Below are 20374 nucleotides of genomic sequence, written 5' to 3'. Positions count from 1 at the left end.
TGCTTTTTATCTGATTCTCTTCTCGCGTGAGTCTCGCTAGTGGTGAGGGAAGTCGCTTTGCGTGTCTGACCACCGCTCCCTTTTGTACTTTCTTCTGACAGTGCCCCTTGCCTCCTGACACACTTTTCTCCCTTACCTTCTTGCTTTTCCTTTTGTCTCTTAGTAGTGGTCTAGTAGGCTGAGCTCGGATATTTTATCCTTTTCACGACGAGTAGATCGATCAATTTTGATTTGAAGCCCCACAAGTTTGGTGCAATCGAATGTTTTGGTGCATCTTTTTGGGTTCTTCACTCTCAATATTACTTCTTTTGTATAATCTTTATGTGCATGTAGTAATTCTCACTTATAATTGTAAAGGTGTACTACCTCTAGTTTTACGTGTGAAACCACATGCCTATCAACATTTGGCAAACAAACGAAAAGAACGTTGTTGTTTGATATAGAATTAATACATGAGTAATGTTAGATACGGTCATATGTTATACAAGCTACATTATACACTCTTTTTGAAAAAAAGAGTGAGGTATATGATTAAAAAAATAATTTTTTATTTGAATTTATATTTATTTATTTATTTAAAATACACGACGTTTAACACTTTATGACTGCAATTATCATTTTTTTTAATATATTCAGTTGAAACTTACAAACAGAGAGGAAAAAAATCAGTAAGATCTAGAAGGTGCTCCGCTGGCGTCTTGACTAAATAATTAGAAAGTTGAAGCGATAGTCATTCTAAAGACACATATATACATACGTTCTAAATAATTTTAGTAAGAGTAGAAAAAGAGAAAGAGATTAAGTACGCTCATGCATGTCTTGATCAAGTATGAAAGATAAATTTCCTATATTAATTTTTTTTTTTTTTTGGGACTCCTATATTAATATTAATTGTATGCACAAAAGACACATATATACATTCAAATCTAACGATATATATAGTACATGTATACAAATCAATCAAATATAGAATAATGTTTACAAAAAGAAAAATGATAGATGCAACTGCCTGGTGCAATCGGCATGCAACTGGCGTGTCCACGTCACCTATTTTATTTTTCCCTTCCTCTCCCTCTCCATTTCGTTCCCCCTCTCTCCCCATTAAAATTTCTTTTGCACGAATGAAAGCTTTCAGAGTCTTCAGCTTCTTACCACGTCCTTTCCTCTGCCTCGAACCAGAGTCTTCAGCTTATTCGCACAACAACTCATCTTCTCCCAGGTAGCAGAACCTGTTTCGCCCACAAACCTAGTCGCACTATATTTCGACTACAAAACAAAAGTGCATTTTGCTCTCATTCAAACGCATAGCAAGTCTTTTTCTCGGGATAGCATAATCACATTTCTCCCACAAACCCAGCCACATTGCATTTCGCCTACAAACCTAGCATACTGCATTTCTCTTTCTCTTTCTCTTTCTCAATTCTTTTACTGGACCAAGACTCAAATCTTTTTCATGATTTTGTCTGCAAAACAAGAGTTAAACTCTGAACCCACAAAGATTAAATTAGTTGAAAACCCAATTTTCTCATTTAATAAACCTTTACAACAGATCATAGAATTTGGATGTTTTTACCCTTCCTAAGGATATGTTGATTGGTTATCTTCCATGTTCTCCTTTTTGTCGATTCCTCTCTTCCACATGATTTTTCAAGAAATCTTTCAAGTTTAATAGTCACTAGGTTCAATAGTCACTCAGAACTTTGATTTGAACTCCTAAATCTGATATGAATAAAATCATAAAGGAGAAAGGAACGGAGGATGGTTTTCGTCGAAAAGGATTTCCTCTCGTGGGTGAAGCTTGCTTGACTATGAATTCCCCTCCTGTGGGCTCTGCTTTGCATCAAGGGGATTTCTTTCCCATCCCGTGGATGAGTGAATCTTTGTTGAGGCTTTCTTCCTTCCTCCCATGGGTGAATTTGTGGAAAACGAAAGGTATTTAATGAAATATGAGAGTAAATTTAAAAATAGAATCACATATATATTTTTTTCAAAATCATCTGACGTGGCAAAAAGATTGCACCGCGGTTGTATGTAGCAGCTCTGTTACAAAAATATAAAGATGACAATACATTTTCTCAAGAGTTTATTAAGTAGACGTCAACTTTATCTAACGATATTTAAATAAACTAAAGAGCCTTCATAGATTATAAGAAATGGTTTTCTCAAGTTTGAGTAGATTTGAGGGTCCCAATTAAAATAAAATATGGAAATAAAAGTGGCCTAAATAAAGTTTGATATTTATTTAATGCTGTCAAAATATTTATAAATCAGGGCTCAAAATCAAAACTTCTTTATGATATATACAATTTGAAATTACTGTTTATTCTAAAAGTTTAAAAGATATAGATTTTATTATTTATTTTTTAACAATAAGAACAACAATAAATATTGTATAACGCACTCACTTCATATATTTTTTTTTTCTCTCAATATTTAGTCAAATTTGAAAAGATATTTTTTGTAAAGGTAAGACGGGAGAGAAATTTCTTTGAAATATTTACCTGTTATTATAAGAATGGCTATCGCTTCAACTTTCTAATTATTTAGTCCGGACAGCAGCAGAGCACCTTCTAGATCTTAATGATTTTTATCCTCTCTAAGTTTCAACTGAATATATTAAAGAAATGATAATTGCAGTAAACGTTGTATATTTTAAAAACAAAAAATTAAATAAATATGAAATTCAAATAAAAAATTAATTTTTAATGATATACCTCAGTACTTCTTTTGAAAAAAGAGTGTATAATGCAGCTTGTATAACATATATATATATATATATATATATATATATATATATATATAACTGTATCTAACATTATTTGTATATTAACTCTATATCAAATAACAACGTTCTTTCCGTTTGTTTGTGCAAATGTAGGTAGGCGTGGTTTCATGCATAAAACTACAGTAATACACCGTTATAATTATAAGATGAGAACTGTTGTAAACACAAAAAATTATATAAAAGATGTAGTATTGAAAGTGAAGAATCCAAAAAGATGCACCAAAACATATGATTGCAGTATCATTTTACTCAACGGGGCTTCAAACCAAAATTGATTGATCTACTCGTTGGATCAAAACATGCAAGTTGATCATGTTGAAACCGTCAAACATGGGCACAAACATATGGTTCATTGCACTTTTTTTTTTTTTTTTTTGAGAAAATCTACTCCAAAGCCGGTCTACCCTCCAACTCCACACACCAGCTGATGTGGTAGACCGAGTTTTGAGTAACGGTCGAGCCCCCCCCCCCCCCCCCCCCCCCCCCCCCGAATTAATCCATCTGCGAATCCTGCCTCCCCCTCCATCCACGAATCCGTCTCCCCTCATTTCTGCCCTCCCTTCCCTCAGATGCAGAGAAATCCCTCAATCTACTCTAATCTCCCCCCTCTCTGCCTTCCCCCCTCCCTTCTTCTTTTACTCCTCCATCTGCGAATCCATCTCAGATGCAGAGAAATCCTCTTGTGACCACACTTTTCGAGTCCTACTTTCTTTGAAGCGCAGAAAATCCATGCATTTCCCCATGTTGATTCTTCTCCTTCGTCTTTCTCTGATAAGTACAGAAACCCTAAACACAGAACCACATGCCATTTCTCTCTCCCATCTTCGAGTGCTACATTGTTGTGCCCGTTGGTGTGCATCTTCCTCTCCACGACGATAAGATAATCCCTCTCTCATTCTGTGCGAACTTTCTCTGTTGTAGTCGAGTAGTAATTTCATTATTTATGAGTCTTGCCTGTGCGCATGGATTCTGTGCGTATAGCATTTTTGTAGTATCATTTTGCATAAGCGGTGAAAATGGTTTGAGGCATCATGTGCTTGATTAAGGCTATTGACCTCTAAAAAAATGTCATCCTGAAGCCGCGCTAATGCTCTTAATACTTTGTTTGATGATAGAATTTCATAAAGATCTTGTTTGATTACCATTATTTAGTGGTTATTGAAGTATTGGGTTATTGAAGTGTTAGGTTATTGAAGTGTTGATTTTGCCATTATTTAGTGGTTTTTGAAGTGTTGGTTTTGCTAGTATTTACTGGTTGTTGAAGTGTATGGTAAATACATTAGTATTTACAAGTCTTTGAAGCATTACTCCACGACTTTGGGGTTATTATAAGTGTTATAGCTTGAGATTAAGCTTGGCCTTGCTAATGAAAATGAAGTGATTTTCTATAATTCTACAAGTATATGTTGGCTCAGAAAACTTGGGTCATGTTTTGATCTCCTTGTTTTTCTTTGATCACTAATCCCAATTTGTTTAGAATATTGAACTTTTAGTTGTCCTTCAGATATGAAATGAGTTAGGCTAGCTCCTGTATGTTTTCCTTAAATCAACAAAACTATAAGCCTGCACCAAAAAACAACTGTAGGCAAATGTAGCAGCATTGCATTAGGTAGTATATATCCGTGTGATTATTTTGTGGGTGCAAAACCCAATTTGTTAGCCTTTTTTCTTTTAACGAGTTATAAGGGCAAGATTCAAGATTAGCAAGATTCAAGATTACAAATGTAGGAGGACAATCTATCATAACCAATATAATAGCAGGCAACATGCTGCCAAGATCAAGCAGTTGGGGCTAGTTGTTGCTTTGCTATTTAGTTTCTTTTTCTTTGTATGGTTTGGAATAAAGTTTGGATAGTGAAAGAACAACTCCATTAACCTTGTTGGAGAAGAGTTGGAGAGTGTGTGATGAAAAGTTTAAAATATTTTTACAGTTTGTTCAAGTGTTGGGTTTGGCAATAAGTGGTTATTTAGTGGTTGTTGAATTGTTGGGTTTGGCAATAAGTGAAGGCTGCTGTTCTTTTGACAGGGTAAGTTCAATTGCTTTAGCTATGCACCTACCTAGTTTAGCACTTGAATCAGCTTTAGACCTTAGCATTACCTTTACAATCAGTGCCATGTTTTCAAATCTGTTCCATATGTACTTCAGATATACCTTCCAAATGTACATTTGTTGTTTTCAAATATTTTTGTATGGAATCTGTTTTCAATGATGATGCATTTGAATATACTCAATGTTTCATTTAGATCACCTATGGCCTCGAATCAATCATCATGCGTTGTTGATGAGTTGCAAATGGAAGCACCAACTTGTTGGTATGGCTTGAAAGCCCTATTAAAGACCTCTCATACTAACAAAAATCCTGGAAGGAATTTTTATGCATGCCCGAAGTATAACACGGTAAAGCATATATATATATATATATATATATTTTTAATCATAATTTTGTATTACTTTTTAACTTGTCATATTTAACGTTTGTCGAATTGAAAATTTGTATGCAGGGAGAAGCAATGTGCCAATTCTTTATATGGGCAGATATACTTCAACTAGTAGAGGAGAAAATTCGCACAAGAGAGAATGTCGTTGAAAAAAAGGAAGACGATTTATTGTTGTGCAAGTATGAAGTTCAGAAAATGAAAGATAAACTAGTTGAGAGAGAGAATGTCCTTTACAAGTAAGATGAGAAAATTGTAAAGCAGCTCGTAGATAATAGATGTGCACGGATATGATAATGTATTTATTGGGTGTTATCAATTGTAATAATTTTTTGTTGCCTTATACTATAAATGTATTTTGAAGAAGTTAATCATAGATGAATTGTACGGATTAACGTATATTAATTGTACTATTTATATTAATGTTAAGGCTTGTGTTGGAAATCATGCACATAATCTTTGCTCAAGTGATGCACCATTTTCTATCTTGGTGTACTCAATTAAGGATCCTTCACCTTCTTTTTGGCTCATAATCTGCTTTGGGATGACACATATATTATTCATCACGGCTAAAATCACTACCATGGGCATACAAATAACAAAATTTTCTCCTAGAATTACAAAATAGAATGATGTTGAGACAAACTACATCAAAATACATCATAGTCTTCCAACCTCGATAAAAATACATCACAACATCCAAAATATATCAAAATACATCACAGTCTTCCAAAATCTATAAAAATACAAAGCAATACCCAAACTACACATAAAACATCACAGTCTCCACATTACTTGCGGTCTTTTCAACACTTTTCAACTGCTCTTCGGTACTCGACAGAGTGCATGGCATTTGTTGAAGACGGCCCGAACCCTCCGCATTAGTTGATAGAGGGTAGATAAATACTGTTGAAAAATGTGGCATTGGTGGGGGCTGCAATTAGGCACGGTGTTAGAACGGATAACAATGTATACATCCAAAAAAATAAAAGGTTAAAAAGGAATCTACTTGATTCGTTTGTTGAACACAACCTGACTCCTCCGCATTAGTCGACGGAGAGTAGATGAACGTTGTTCAAAATAATGGCATTGGTGGGGACTGCAATCAGGCACAGTGTTAGAACGGGTAACAACACAGACATCTAAAAAAACTAAAGGTTAGAAAGGAATCTACCTGGTTCATTTATTGAACACGACCTGACTCCTCCACATTAGTCGACGGAGGGTAGATGAACGTTATTGGAAACGATGGCATTGGTGAGGCCTGTAATCCGACTCAATGTTAGAATAGGTAACAATGCACTTAAGGAAAAAACTTGAAAGGTTAGAAAGGAATCTACCTGGATCGTTTGTTGAAGATGACCCGAATCCTTCGCATTAGTCGACAAAGGTTAGATGAACGTTGTTGAAAAATGTGGCATTAGTGGGGGCTGCAATCAGGCATGATTTTAGAACAGGTAAGAACGCACGCATCCAAAAAAGTAAAAGATTAGAAATGAATCTACCTGGTTTGTTTGTTGAACACGGTCCAACTCCTCCGCATTAGTTGACGGAGGGTAGATGAACATTGTTGGAAAATGTGACATTGGTGGAGGCTATACTTGGGCACAGTGTTAGAATGGGTAACAATGAACTTGAGGAAAAAAAATTAAAAGTTTAAAATAGATTGTACCTGGCTACCCCATGCATATGAATATGAATTCGGATATACATTTGGATGCATCATAAATAGGGGTATTAAGCATTTCCTTGACAGAGAGAGGCCTACAATACACAAATAAAAATATATTAACTAGTTAGAATCGAGACACCTTCCTTTTATGAATAATCAATGTATCATACCTGAGTTAATGGAACTGATTTAGAAGCCCTGGATGGCCTTCTATCTTCCTCTTTGTTTATCACACTATTTCAACAGAGTTTTTAGATCAACATTACAAAAAAAAAAAAAAACAATAGTCCAACATTAGTTATCATAGTATTAAATCGATCAAGATTGAAAGCAAAATTGAATCCCAACTTAATGAGATTGATAACTGCAACTATGTATACCAGCTTAATGAGAAGAGGAGAACAATTAGGGGTGAATGTGATACCAGCTTAATGAGATTGATAACTATTGATAATTGCAACTATGTATTTACCCACCATTTGGATTGAATCCCATAAAACCTTATTGCTACAATCACCATCATAATCCCATCTCTAGTTACCTCTATCACATCCTTTACTCAGATCACAACATCAATCACTTTTTCAAAATCTTTCATATAATTTTGGACTAATTAAGGTGGGAACAAACACCCCTATACAACATGTCAAAATAAACACTCTACAATTTGATTCACTTCTCTATAAACATGACAAAACCGAACATTTAACTCTAAAAGCTTTACAAAGAATATCATTTCCTCTTCTTTTTTAATAGGCCAGTTGTAACAGAGAGCAAGAATATTGTGTGATAAATCAAGTGCGTCCCAATGAATACAACTAGCTCCTTATAAGTAGTTCACAATTTCCCGAGAATTAGATTCAACCACTACATAGAACCGACTCAACCTAATATAGAGATTCAATCCATCAAAAACACATCTTACTTCATCTAGAGTGATGATACCCCGTCCATAAAGAGATGCAAATCCCGCCAAAATTTTTTCAGAAAAGTCCCTAAAATTAACTCCAAACCACAAGGTCCCGCCATCTTGAATTCCCTAGAATGTGTTAACTAGTTTAAGCAAGTATGACATCAAAAAATTTCAGTGTATTTTTCATGACAAGTATGAGATATTGTCAGTTATTTTGTACTAAAACAAACCACATAGAGATGTGCAATTTCCAATACCAACTAAGATCATATTTCCTAAGATATGAGACCAAGAAACATCTTAGAAATCCAACCAAAGAGTATATTAAATAACACATAAGAATCGGGTCAACCAAAGTATGGACCTTTAAGAGGATTATTATCGTCGAAAGCAGTAAAATGGATCTCACAAAAATGGGTGACCTTGTAGGAACAACACAATGCAGACGGCTGATAGCACGCAAACGACAGCAGAAGAGTGGCGGGAGGGGCGAGGCAAAGTTGGAGGCAAAGAGAAATTAGAGTGGCCTATTTTGGGGGGGAAATTCAAGAAAATGGGTTTTAAGTAAAACACCTGCGTTTTACTATAGCAATTATAAATAATAATAAAAAAGAAAAAAAAAACTGCATAGGCAGTGTGTGGTGTTGGTCACTGTAGTGGCTTAAGTATAGAAAAACTCTTGTTTTTTAATCTATTGTATGTCCCTCTCTTTGAGCATTAAAGTCAATGTATCCTTGAACGTTAAAACAAATTATTAAAAGATAAGCCAAACTAACATTTACTACTGTAGAGGTGACATCTCTACAATCAGGCCGTGAACTATGAACTCGGTTCTAGAATTTATAATTTAAATTCTAGACCATAATAAATAATAAATATAAACTCAACTAGCATGGCCAATAGGGGTGGGCAGCGGGAGCCCGTACCCCGCTATCCTGCTCCTTTTTGCCCCTCCCCGTAGGTAGAAGGACCAGTGGGGGCGGGGGCCAGGATGACCCCAACGGGGTGCTAGGCTCTGCCCCGCCCCTACTCCGCTCTACATATATAAAAAATATTTTTTTTATATATTTATATATGTAAATAAATATATTGTATATATATATACAATTTATTAAAAGTTTGAAATTGTATTCAAGTTATTAGATTGTTTTGGACTCCTAAGCCAACCTTTATATAACAGGCTAAGATAATACAATAGTCATACTTAAGCAATAGTCAACTTTTATAATATATAAAGGTTGACTTAGGAGGTCAAGACAATCCAAAAGATAATTCTAATGAGTTTAAATTATTTTTGCATTTGTAAATTTTAATTATATTATAATTTAGGTCAAAAAAATATTTTTTCCGATCCCTCACAATGCGGTAGCACCCTATTGGCCAGGGTCAACAACGACTTCTGCTGGAAAAACACCTACGCAAGCAAATATTGAACACTTTTATGGTGCTGCCCTTGGAAAGTCAAGAGTCAAGACTTCAATTTCTTACAAGCTGAACAAGTCTTCTGGGAAGCTTAAAGAGGACTTCCAGTTCCACTTCTTTATCCATTCAAATTACAGTGTGGAATATCTCAAACCCGGCCTCCATCCAAGCTCCGATCATGGTTGGCTTCAACTTCATGAAAATCAAACATTTCCTGTTTCCAAATCCCCCCGTCCTCTTTTATCTCTTAATGCTCACCAATCTCTTCTCACATGTATTCCCTTTTACATGTGCCACATCCTTCAACTTCACCAGTTTCAATTTTGAAGACAAAAGCATATCATATGAGAGAGCTTTCGCCGACAGTGGAGTTATCCAACTCACCAGCAACCAGGACCAAAGGATGGTTGTGGGTCGCGCTACATATTCCAGTCCCATGCACCTATGAGACAAGGCCTCCAGAAACCTCACCGATTTCACTACCCATTTTTCTTTTGTCATCGATGCGAAAGGTAAAACTGTATATGGAGATGGGCTTGCGTTCTTCCTAGCACCTGCTGATTCAAAGATTCCCGATGGCGTCACATACGGGGACTCCATGGCTCTTGCTCCCAGTGGCTAGTCGCTAAACAAGACGAACAATCAATTTGTCGCCGTAGAGTTTGATATCTTTCAAAATAGTTGGGATCCGCAGGGTGAACATGTTGGTATTGACATCAATTCCATGGAATCTGATGCTTATGAGTTGTGGCCGAATAATATCTCAATCAGGGAAGGGAAACAAAATGAAGCTTGGATTAGTTATAATTCTACCACTCATAATTTAAGTGTTGTCTTTACTGGTTTTGAAAACAATGTTGCTGTAAGGCAGTTTCTTTCTGGAATTGTTGACTTGAGAGATTACCTGCCCGAAAGGGTCACCTTTGGATTCTCAGCCGCAACAGGATATAATTCTGCAATGCATACCATTTACTCATGGGATTTCAGCTCCAGTTTGGAAATTGATGATACCAAAACTAAGCAAACAGTTCCAAGCATTCCAAGCCCCAATCTAGCCCCCAAACCGAGGGAAAACAACAAGTTAGGATTAGCCGTGGGGTTGGGTGCTGGTGGATTGTTTTTGGTTGTTTGGTTGGCTTTGGTTCTGTTGGTCTTGTGGAAGAGGAATATGAGGGATAAAGAAGATGATCGTGCCTTTGTTGAGTACATGGACGGCGAATTCCAAAAGGGAACAGGGCCAAAAAGGTTCTCATTCAGGGAATTAGCTCGTGCCACGAATAATTTTAGGGATGAAGAAATGCTAGGCCAGGGAGGATTTGGTGGCGTTTATAAAGGATTTTTAAGCGACTCAAATATCTTCGTTGCTATTAAGAGGGCATCAAAAGGATCTAAGCAGGGGATGAAGGAGTATGCAGCAGAAGTAAAAATCATCAGTCGATTGAGACATAGGAATTTGGTGCAACTCATAGGTTGGTGCCACGAAAGAAGAGAACTCCTACTTGTTTATGAGTTCATGCCGAATGGAAGCTTAGATTTTTTAAAGAAGAAAGGTTGTTGATCTGGGAAGCGAGGTACAAGATAGCTCAAGGCTTGGCATCTTCCTTGCTTTACCTGCACGAAGGATGGGAACAATGTGTAGTGCATAGGGACATAAAATCTAGCAACATTATACTTGATTCAAACTTCAATGCTAAACTTGTGGACCAAGCCAAAGGGTCACAAACTACTGTTGTGGCTGGCACCTTTGGCTACATGGCTCCTGAATATGCCACCACGGGCAAGGCGAGCAAGGAATTAGATGTGTATAGTATTGGGATTGTAGCTCTGGAGATAGCTTGTGGAAGGAAAACAATCAACCCCAAGGCCCCTGAAGATCAAGTTGTCATGGTGGAGTTGGTTTGGGAGCTTTATGGAAAAGGAGTGGTGCTTGAAGCAGTTGACCCAAGGCTGGGTGGAGACTTTGATGGGGAGCAAATGGAACGCTTGATAATTGTTGGGATGTGGTGTGCTCACCCTGATCACAATCTTAGGCCGTCAATCAGGCAAGCAATTCATGTTTTCAACTTTGAAGCTCCATTGCTTGTTCTCCCCTCAAGTATTCTCGGGCCATCATATATTCCTCCAGCAGTGGAAAGATCTTCAATTTCAATGTCCGATGCTGCTACCGGTTCCAAGGGCAGAAAAGCCCCATATTCAAGTTATAGTCAGAGGCCTAGTTTGGGTACTATTATTAGAAAGTCTTACTACTATTCATTATTTTATTATTATTTTGTACCTAATTTTCATTACGATTCACTATTATTCAATATTCTATCATTACTTTTTTATTATTATTCATAGACTACCTGAGAATACCTCACTACCCAAAAAACAACCTAATTCCTCTCAGTTCTCCTCATCTTCTACTACAAAGGCATCACTTTAGCATTCGTGCTAAGTTGGTTAGAGGTAAATTTACATGTATTTTGAGCTGTTCATGAGTTTTTCTCCTTGTATTTAATTTTTCACTTCATATACATAATCTACACGGTAAATATGTCCATGTGCTTTCTACCTGTGATTATCATATTATATTGCGCTTATACAAACAACTTAATTATTCCATCATTACTAAGAGCATAACATTTTTTATATGAAGTACTACCATGCATGCTTGCATGGATTGAATAGATTTGGATAGTGAGATGAGATGAGATTATTTTAGATGAAAGTTGAATAACATATTGTTAGAATATTATTTTTTAATATTATTATTGTTTTGAAATTTGAAAAAGTTGAATCGTTTATTATATTTTGAAGAAATTTGAAAAAATTGTGATGATGATATGTTATGAGATGAGATAAAATATTTTCTGAATCCAAATGAGGCCTAAAATGTGTGGTCATAGAGCAAAAATGAATTCTAAATCAGTGCTCAACCCAAAGAGGCAAAGATCACCCAGTCGAATAAACCGCAAAAAAGGTGCCTTTGAAGCGTACTTGTGGGAGGGGAGCGTCAAGCTGCTAGCTGCATGGGTTAGTTGCAACCAGCCTGACCCAATAACTGGCCTCAATATTCCTAGACTCCTAGTACTAAAAACCATTCTTCAATTTACATTGGTGTATATAGAGTAGGCTTAATATTGACGATACTCTTGCAATATTTCATTTATATATGTGAGCTTAAGTTTTATGTTGCAGTATTTCCACATGAGTGAGCTTAATTAGTTATGGCATTAAAAGGAAGGTGGACGAGGTCTTCTCTTCTTAATTTATGTATAATTGTGCTTATTCTTCTCCTATTTTAATGCGTATTACAAATTAATTCTTTTTTCGTGGTCAGAAACAACATCAAATATTAGGTGATCTGCCGATATCTGGCTGTTAGAACAAAAGCTGTCTCCCTCGTTCCCTCCTTTAAGTGAGGTTTAGATAGTGAGTTGAGATGAGATGAGAGTTCAAGATAGATAGATAGATATATATATATATATATGTATATATATTGGGATGATCTGATTTTGAAAATTACGAAGACTCCCTGGACTTTGTGAGTAGTATGGAGCTGAAAGAGAGTTCAAGTTAAAGATATGAAAAAGAAAAGATGGATATTAATTAAACTTCAAACGGTATTTCATGGGCTGAGATATTATTAATAAATAAAATCTAGAAAATTATTAATACTTCTGATATTTATAATTAAATTATTATAATACTCCATATATAAGTGATAAAATAGGTGGCATATAGAATCTCAAGTTACTTGAAAATAAGAAATTATTAATCATGGTTCAAATAGGGCTATAATTATATCGACTATATGGCTTGTTTGAAACGTTAAAAGTAGTAGTATCGGAGTCCCAATAAAAAAAAAAGGGATTTAAATTTTAAACCGTACTATATATGATCGAAAATGCTAAACACAACCGCGCCTTGTCCCCGTTGCGGCCTCGGCGCCTACATGGCATTAATGCTAAACGACGCCGTATGTATTAATTTGAATTCGGTTCGATTAAAGAGGATTTGGTTCGTTTCTCTTCTTCCTCCCACATTCCATCCCTCTCTTCCCTTCCCCCGCACACTCCATCCCTCTCTTCTTCCCCCTTAATCCCTTACCCCGCACACGCAGGAACCCTAATCTACCCTACCCTTCCCTCTTTTCTTCCCCCACCCCTTCCCCCGCATCTCATCCCTTTCTTCTTCCCTCACGCACGAACCCTAACCCCTTCCCCCACATCCCTTCTGTTTCGCACGAACCCTAACCCTAATCTACCTTTCCCCTGCATCCCATCCCTCTCTTCTTCCCCCACGCACAAACCCTAACCTCTTCCCCCGCATCCCTTCCGTTTTGCACGAACCCTAACCCTAATCTACCCTTCCCCCGCATCTCATCCCTCTCTTCTTCCCCCACACACGAACCCTAACCCCTTCCCCCGCATCCCTCTGTTTCGCACGAACCCTAACCCTAATCTACTCGTCCTCTACAGCCTTGAGGTCGCGAACCCACAAGAACCCGCGAATCGTTCTCTCTTCTCCACGACCCCACAAAGCTCCATCCCCGTCATCCTCCCTCTCCCCCAAACCTCCATCCCCGTTGTCTTCACCCCTGAGGCCGCGACGGGACACGGTCCTCCCTCTGCTCGATTAACTTCCCAGGTTTTCTTTGGATTGTTGCTTTTACTTTTATGAATCAAATTTGTGCTTGTGATTTTAAGTATTGATTACTTGATTTAGAGATTTTGTTTGATTTTGATTCGGTTTATTTATATATTTTGCAATTGAATGTTTTGCTTTTTTATTTATCTTTGTACCTGACATTTGTATGTATGTATAGATATGTATAGCTACATTACATATAGCTGCTAAGATTGCAAATTATTTAGCCTTCATTGCTGGATTAAAACTTCAAATTAATGTGATATATATGCAATAATAATGTGCAATTTTCTGATGCATGTAATTATATATGATTGATGTTGATCTAGCGGCTGTAATTAACTTTCAAAAATGACAAATATCTACCATTGTAGCCCCCCAAAAAAATGAATGGAAAATATTGGAAACAACAAAGACGATTACATTGCAAATTGTGGAGCTTTTATTATCCATATATAACTGATAGCGTAGAAGGATTAGTATATGCATATTGGAAAAATTCATTGCATGATTATTAATATTAAGAGGATATAATAATTATTATATATTCATTTGGTGTAAATGATTAGTATATGCATATACATATATTTTTGCAATTTGAATTTTGTGCTTTTTTATTTATCTTTGTACCTTACATTTGTATGTATGTATAGATATGTATATAACGTGCATATACATTGCAATTTGGTGATGATTATAACAAGATATTGAATGCAAAAATTCTTGGTCTTTGCTTTAGCTTTCCGCATATCTATCTCCATCTTGGATGCTCTCCTTAGAGATGGAGGTCTGTCTTTGCCTCGCACAACACGCGGACTACGTACTTCCCTCGAACCATCGACCTTAGTGTCCTTTGCTGTACTATCAACATTGGAACCAATTTGAGTCATCGATGGGGGTCCTTGATTGGCACGATACAAATCAATCATTGCATATAACTTAGTTCTCGCATCCTCAATATGCTCTCTCGAACCCGCTGCGTGAGTAATCATCTGATAACAGATATTTAAAAGACTTGAATATCTATTAGAATCTGCTCGCTGTTCCCCTCCATCGTAACTACTGTGGATTAATGTGTATCGCCTTTTAATATTCTTCCTCCATCGATCTAAAATGTAGATTTTTGGCAAAAATTTAATATCATTACACCTGCATACGGCCAAAATATGCCGACACAATATCCCTCTCATCTCAAATAATCCACAAGAGCACTATGCAACTGCATCTTTGTCACTAAAGTCCACAAAATGGGTAACCAACTCAGTGAACTCTTCTAAACAAACTTCATCATCTACTATATATGTTTTTACTGCACCATCACTTTTATGTAACTTTGGATTCAAGTCAATAATGCCGTTGACTTGCTGCTGAACTTCCTTAAATTTAGCATTCGTGTACAACTCTTGAAACCTCTTTTCAATTGGAGATCTAGATATCCAGGGGATTGTGTCATTAAATGACTGGAAGTCCGCAAGATTTTCATTCTTAATCTTTTTTTTCAACGCATTATCAAATTGGTTTACAAACTCCTTCAAGTTTGTCATAGAATGAACATAACCATCAAAAAATGCATTCATGCTCTCGCTTCGCTGCGTTATACTCATTCCAGCCCAAAAACACTCCTTTAGAAATGCCGGTACCCAATGTTCACGCTCAACATATAGGTTTTGCAACCACGCATTCTCATATAAGTTGTAAGTGTTAATCAACTGATCTCAACATTTCTCAAACTCATCAACAAGTTGGGTGTCATAGACACATTTCATCAATGCATTTTTCATCCCAGTTTTATACGAACTATATGAGCCAAGCTTCTCAGGGACTTTCTTTAGTATATGCCAAAGACAAAATCTATGCCGGGTTTTTGGGAAAACAATTGCGATTGCATTTTTCATCGCTCTATCTTGATCAGTGATAATAACCTTTATAGCGATATCATCCATGCATTGCAACCATGTCTTGAATAATCACACAAAGGTCTCGGTATCTTCACTGGAAATCAAGCATGCTCCCAACAAAATTGATTGTCCATGGTGGTTTCCACCAACAAATGGTGCAAAGGGTATCCCATATCGATTCGTTAGGTATGTGATGTCGAATGTGACCACATCACCAAAATCTTGGTACGCTGCTCTACTACGGGGGTCTGCCCAGAAGACGTTCTTTAACCTCCCCTCATCATCTATATCTATCATATAAAAGAACCCAGGATTTTTGTACTGCATCCGTAAAAAGTAATCTCGGAGCGCTCCAGCACCACCTGTGCCAAGTCGTAAATGTCTGGCCTTGTCAATATAGTTACGACAATCATTTTCCAAAAATGGGAGGTTCTCGAATCCACTCGCGCCAACAACAAGAGATCCGTAACTCTTATTCGTTCGGATGTCAGCCAAATCAATTGTATCGAGGACCCTTTTTACGGCATCACTAACTTCTCTATTACATCGGAAGAAGCGAGATTTCTTGGACTGTGGCCGTGGTTATGGATATTATGTACTGTCGTCAACTGAAGCACACCATCTTGCTTTAAGGTATTAATCTTTGCCTTACATTCAGTTTTCCATGTCGGGCGTGGGTTGGTAACATTCAACGTCCTATTCCAGGCCTTCCCACCGCGGGCACAAGCAAGGGTGACATATCTAACAGACTCATCTTCTCCCCTCTCGATCGGTTTTGCCATCACCCCAAACCCGCATTTTTTACCATATTCTTTATAATAACTTAATAAATCTTCAAAGGAATTAAACTTGATTCCCGACTTTGGCTCATCAATTGTCTCATCATCATCCACTTGGACATTCTGAGATTTCTCAGCACTACCATCATCAGGTTCCGTAGGGTTTGGTCTATCCTCAATACATTCTTCAGCTCTAGGAGATCCACATGGCACTTCAGTTTCCCCACCATCAGGTCTATTATTCTCTGAACCAACTATTCTGCTTGTGGCGAAGCTTGTATTGCTGATAGGAGTCGGAAGTTTCATGATATGTTGAAATGGGTAACCAGCATTCTGCAATAAACACAAAAAATCTGCAATTAAATTCCTACAAAGAAGCCAACTTATATTTTTTTTTATAGGTGCAAAGAAGCCAACTTATTAAGAATAAATCCTGATCAGTTATCACCACCTATATGTTGATTGGATATTGGTTGCCAACCGGATATGGTAGAAAAGTCGGTGACCACGTAGGCACTGGTCCAAAGTAACCAGGCATGTAATTTGGAATGTTTGGATTAGTTGATGGTATGGCCTAACATGTTATTAGATAATGTTATTGATGTATTTTGGAAATAAATATCGGCTCAACAATACCAATGTTATTAATATATTAAATCATATAATATAAATACCTCGGATGAGGGATTTGAGCTAGATAATGTCTGCATAGTTGGCTGTTCTTTCCCGTTTCCCATTCTGAAAATTAGTATAAACTATCAAGACAGCCAATTGACATTCAGCAGGTAGGTTTTTATAGCTGGAAAAAAAAAAAAAACTATCACGCAAAAGCAACTAAAATGCCATTCAAGCAATTAAAATGCCAAGTGAAAGGACATTAATATATTACAGTTCGTAGCATGTATAGGGCGGTGATAGCTTAGCTTATAATTATAGACCATCTCTCTATAATATTACATATATAAGTCCATTACTTCTTTATTATGAGACCGACCTTTTTCCAAAATTCGAAACTCGCTTAGATTAATGGTCGAAGTATCTAAAATTGCTCGGATCATAACGGAGCTGTTCTTTTTTCCCTCCAATTGACAAAAGCAAAAAAAAACTGAAATGCTATTTACATATCAACAAGAGTACCCAAGCTATTTCATGTTCAGAATCTTAATTTGCAGTTAACTCATCATTATTAATGCATCCATCATTGAATACAATAACATTACAATGAACTCATCTTTAATGCATCCATCAAGAGTTTAATCAATTTGGTATGAACATTGATCACCAGTCTTGCTCCGACAATAACCAGTGAACAAGTTTAAATCCTCGCTTCAACCATATGATTTAATTTATCCTCGAAGTGGATCATTTCCTGTTTTCACTTCAATGTTCGGTGCTTATATTTTTTTCGATTGGTGAAAAAAATAGAAGCGCCACGCATTGAAGTGGGAAAACGAAATTCTCAAATGTTTTTTTGACTGGAGCTTATATTTCAACTGCGAATTGAATTTTGAACTGGACTGTTAATACATATGAGATTAATAATGATTTGTACAAGTCTTAAATATGCAAATTTCCAAAATACCTTCTTATAAAAAAAAATGGATTTCCATCATAAAAAAGTATATAAAAAAATAACAATAAATCTTATTGTGAGATACGTATCCCATGATATAGATCAGTAATACTAAGTACTTTTTTTTATCAACAGGGGTACTTGGAGGCAACTTATTTAACATTTTCCAACCATATTTAGTGCATTTAAAAACAAAAGATGATAAATGGCGAATTGGTAAATTAATCCCAACCATTTAGTGAAAAAATAGTTTCAATCCCAACCATTTAGGTGTAAGCCAGTAAGGGGCTGTGCTATTTTAAGGGGCTGTGCTAAGCATCGACGATCATACAGTTTCAATCCATAAAGTGTGGTTGCTATTTTAAGGGGCTGTGCTGCGCAATTATTTTTGGTTTTACACCTATTACATGCTTGACTTCTACTGTACAAGATTACTATTACTACTGCTGTTGTTTGCATTACGGAACCAAACAAGACCCAATAGCTCAATACCCATCATTAAGCATAGATTTTTCACATACAAACAAAAAGGACAAGAGCAACCTAGAGAGAACGGCAGATGAAGACCTCAACCCAGAGAAAACAAAAACCCAACAACAAACAGATGAAGACCTCTTATCCAAAAATGCAGATGAAAGAATAGATTTCAAATCCCGAAGAGAAGACCGCAAGAGAAGACCGTGGGAGGGATCGAAGACCGCGCACAGCACTGATCTGGTTTGGGGCTCTGGTTGTTTCAAACGAAAATGTGAAATGAATTCCCTCCTCTAGCGTAAGAAATGTTTCTGGTCTTCTTTTTTTTTTTTTTTTTATCGGCTGACGTGGCAGAGGCCGCGACGGGATTACCACCCGGTGGTCTGTAGCAGAACTGATATATGATAGACTGGTCCGCATGGAAATCGGAAACTAGTGCCTTCCATTGTGGGTATCATAATAACTAACTTGGTCGTGGAGCGTGGTCAGCACGGATTACATAATGAATCCAAAAACAATTATTAACATTTCTACGTTCTCGTCATTGGAAGACTCTAGATTTTTTGTTAGCTGGAAAGTCTTCTGGGTAGTTAAAAGGACTTCCACCTCTTAATCCTTTCATGTATATATAAATTTCGAAGGTGTTTAACTTTGATGCTTTATGCTTTTGATGTCTATTATAGACCTTACAGATAAGGCTTTTTGCCGCGATTACAACTCCCGGCAAAAATCAGGAAAATCATAGTAAAGAGCAATGTTTTGAATACCATACTGGACGCTGTACCGGTCAAGGCACTGGAACGAAATATTTCGATACCGATACTGTTTCGAGATAGCGTTTCGAGATAACGTTTCGGGATAGTCGATATATGAATAAATTATATATATAAATATATATATAAATTATATTCTAAAATAATAGTCTATATATAAATAAATTATATATAAATACATATATATAAAAATTATAAATAGTCTAATCTGAATTGGGGGTTAAAAAATAAGCTTGTAGTTTGAAAAAAGGAAAAAAAAAAAAAAAAAAAAAAAAACACAGGCCGAAATATCAGCCGGTACCGACCGAAATATAGGCTGAAATTCAGGCCGGTACGACCAGTACTGGTCGGTATTTTGGCCGGTACGGAACAGATATAGTACCTGTACCGGCCGGACGGCCGAAACGAAAAATTTCGACCGTACCATTCGGTACGGTACGAAATTTAAAATACTGATAAAGAGTCTTTTGCCACTGTTTTGTACCGCCGGTGAACTGTAGCAAAAAGCCGTCTCAAGTAGCAAATAAAAAGTTCCCTTTATTTTTTTTTCCTAAACTTAAGATGCAAACGATGCCATTTCACTTATTATTATTTTTATTATATATTTTTATCTGAAATACTCTTAATATCTAACCAGAGCCTAAGATGCATGATGCATTTCTAATTTTTTTGTATCCTGATCTTGATGGTTTTCTGGTTGCGCATGTGATGGCCGGAGGTACGTACATGAGGCCCAGCTTCTCGCGCGTTGCATGTTTGCGCATGTTACTCACTTTTTGCTGCTTGTTCGTGTGTACGCTACATTACTACGTACCCGTTGTAGATTTACATTCCTCTTCTGTTCGGAACCCTCTTGTCTCCACTGCTTGGCGCTGCATGTGCGAGCTTCTGGACTGTTGTTGTACGTCGTCCTATGAGACATGCATGGTATACAATATACATGTCGATCATCGTCTAAAATGACCAAATTCAGGAAGATTTTACTTCTTTCTTTTCAATGTAGCTAGGCTAATAAAT

At 36.7% G+C, this 20374-nt stretch overlaps 1 protein-coding gene and 1 pseudogene across 1 annotated transcript; one reads left to right on the top strand and one right to left on the bottom strand.

Annotated features, from left to right (window-relative positions):
- Nucleotides 1-9290: 9290 nt before the first annotated feature.
- On the top strand, nt 9291-12425 carry LOC121258840 (annotated as a pseudogene).
- Nucleotides 12426-15827: 3402 nt separating this feature from the next.
- Nucleotides 15828-17274, bottom strand: LOC121258839 (protein FAR-RED IMPAIRED RESPONSE 1-like). The gene is made up of 3 exons (XM_041160370.1): nt 17212-17274; nt 16445-16870; nt 15828-16328 (listed from the first exon to the last, which is right to left on the bottom strand). Exons 1-3 carry the CDS (start codon nt 17272-17274, stop codon nt 15828-15830), a joined length of 990 nt encoding a protein of 329 aa, XP_041016304.1.
- Nucleotides 17275-20374: the final 3100 nt, after the last annotated feature.

This window comes from Juglans microcarpa x Juglans regia, chromosome 3S, assembly GCF_004785595.1.
Source record: "Juglans microcarpa x Juglans regia isolate MS1-56 chromosome 3S, Jm3101_v1.0, whole genome shotgun sequence".
NCBI classification, from domain to species: domain Eukaryota; kingdom Viridiplantae; phylum Streptophyta; class Magnoliopsida; order Fagales; family Juglandaceae; genus Juglans; species Juglans microcarpa x Juglans regia.
The sequence above is the reverse complement of the archived record's forward strand: the minus strand, read 5'-3'. Positions and strand labels throughout refer to the sequence as shown.

Coding starts and splice junctions, on each gene's coding strand:
- LOC121258839 (XM_041160370.1), bottom strand. CDS start 17,274: ATGGGAAACGGGAAAGAACAGCCAACTATGCAGACATTATCTAGCTCA. Junction 16,871..17,211: donor GCTCAAATCCCTCATCCGAG/GTATTTATATTA, acceptor TGTTTATTGCAG/AATGCTGGTTACCCATTTCA. Junction 16,329..16,444: donor CCTGGAATAGGACGTTGAAT/GTTACCAACCCA, acceptor CCACGGCCACAG/TCCAAGAAATCTCGCTTCTT.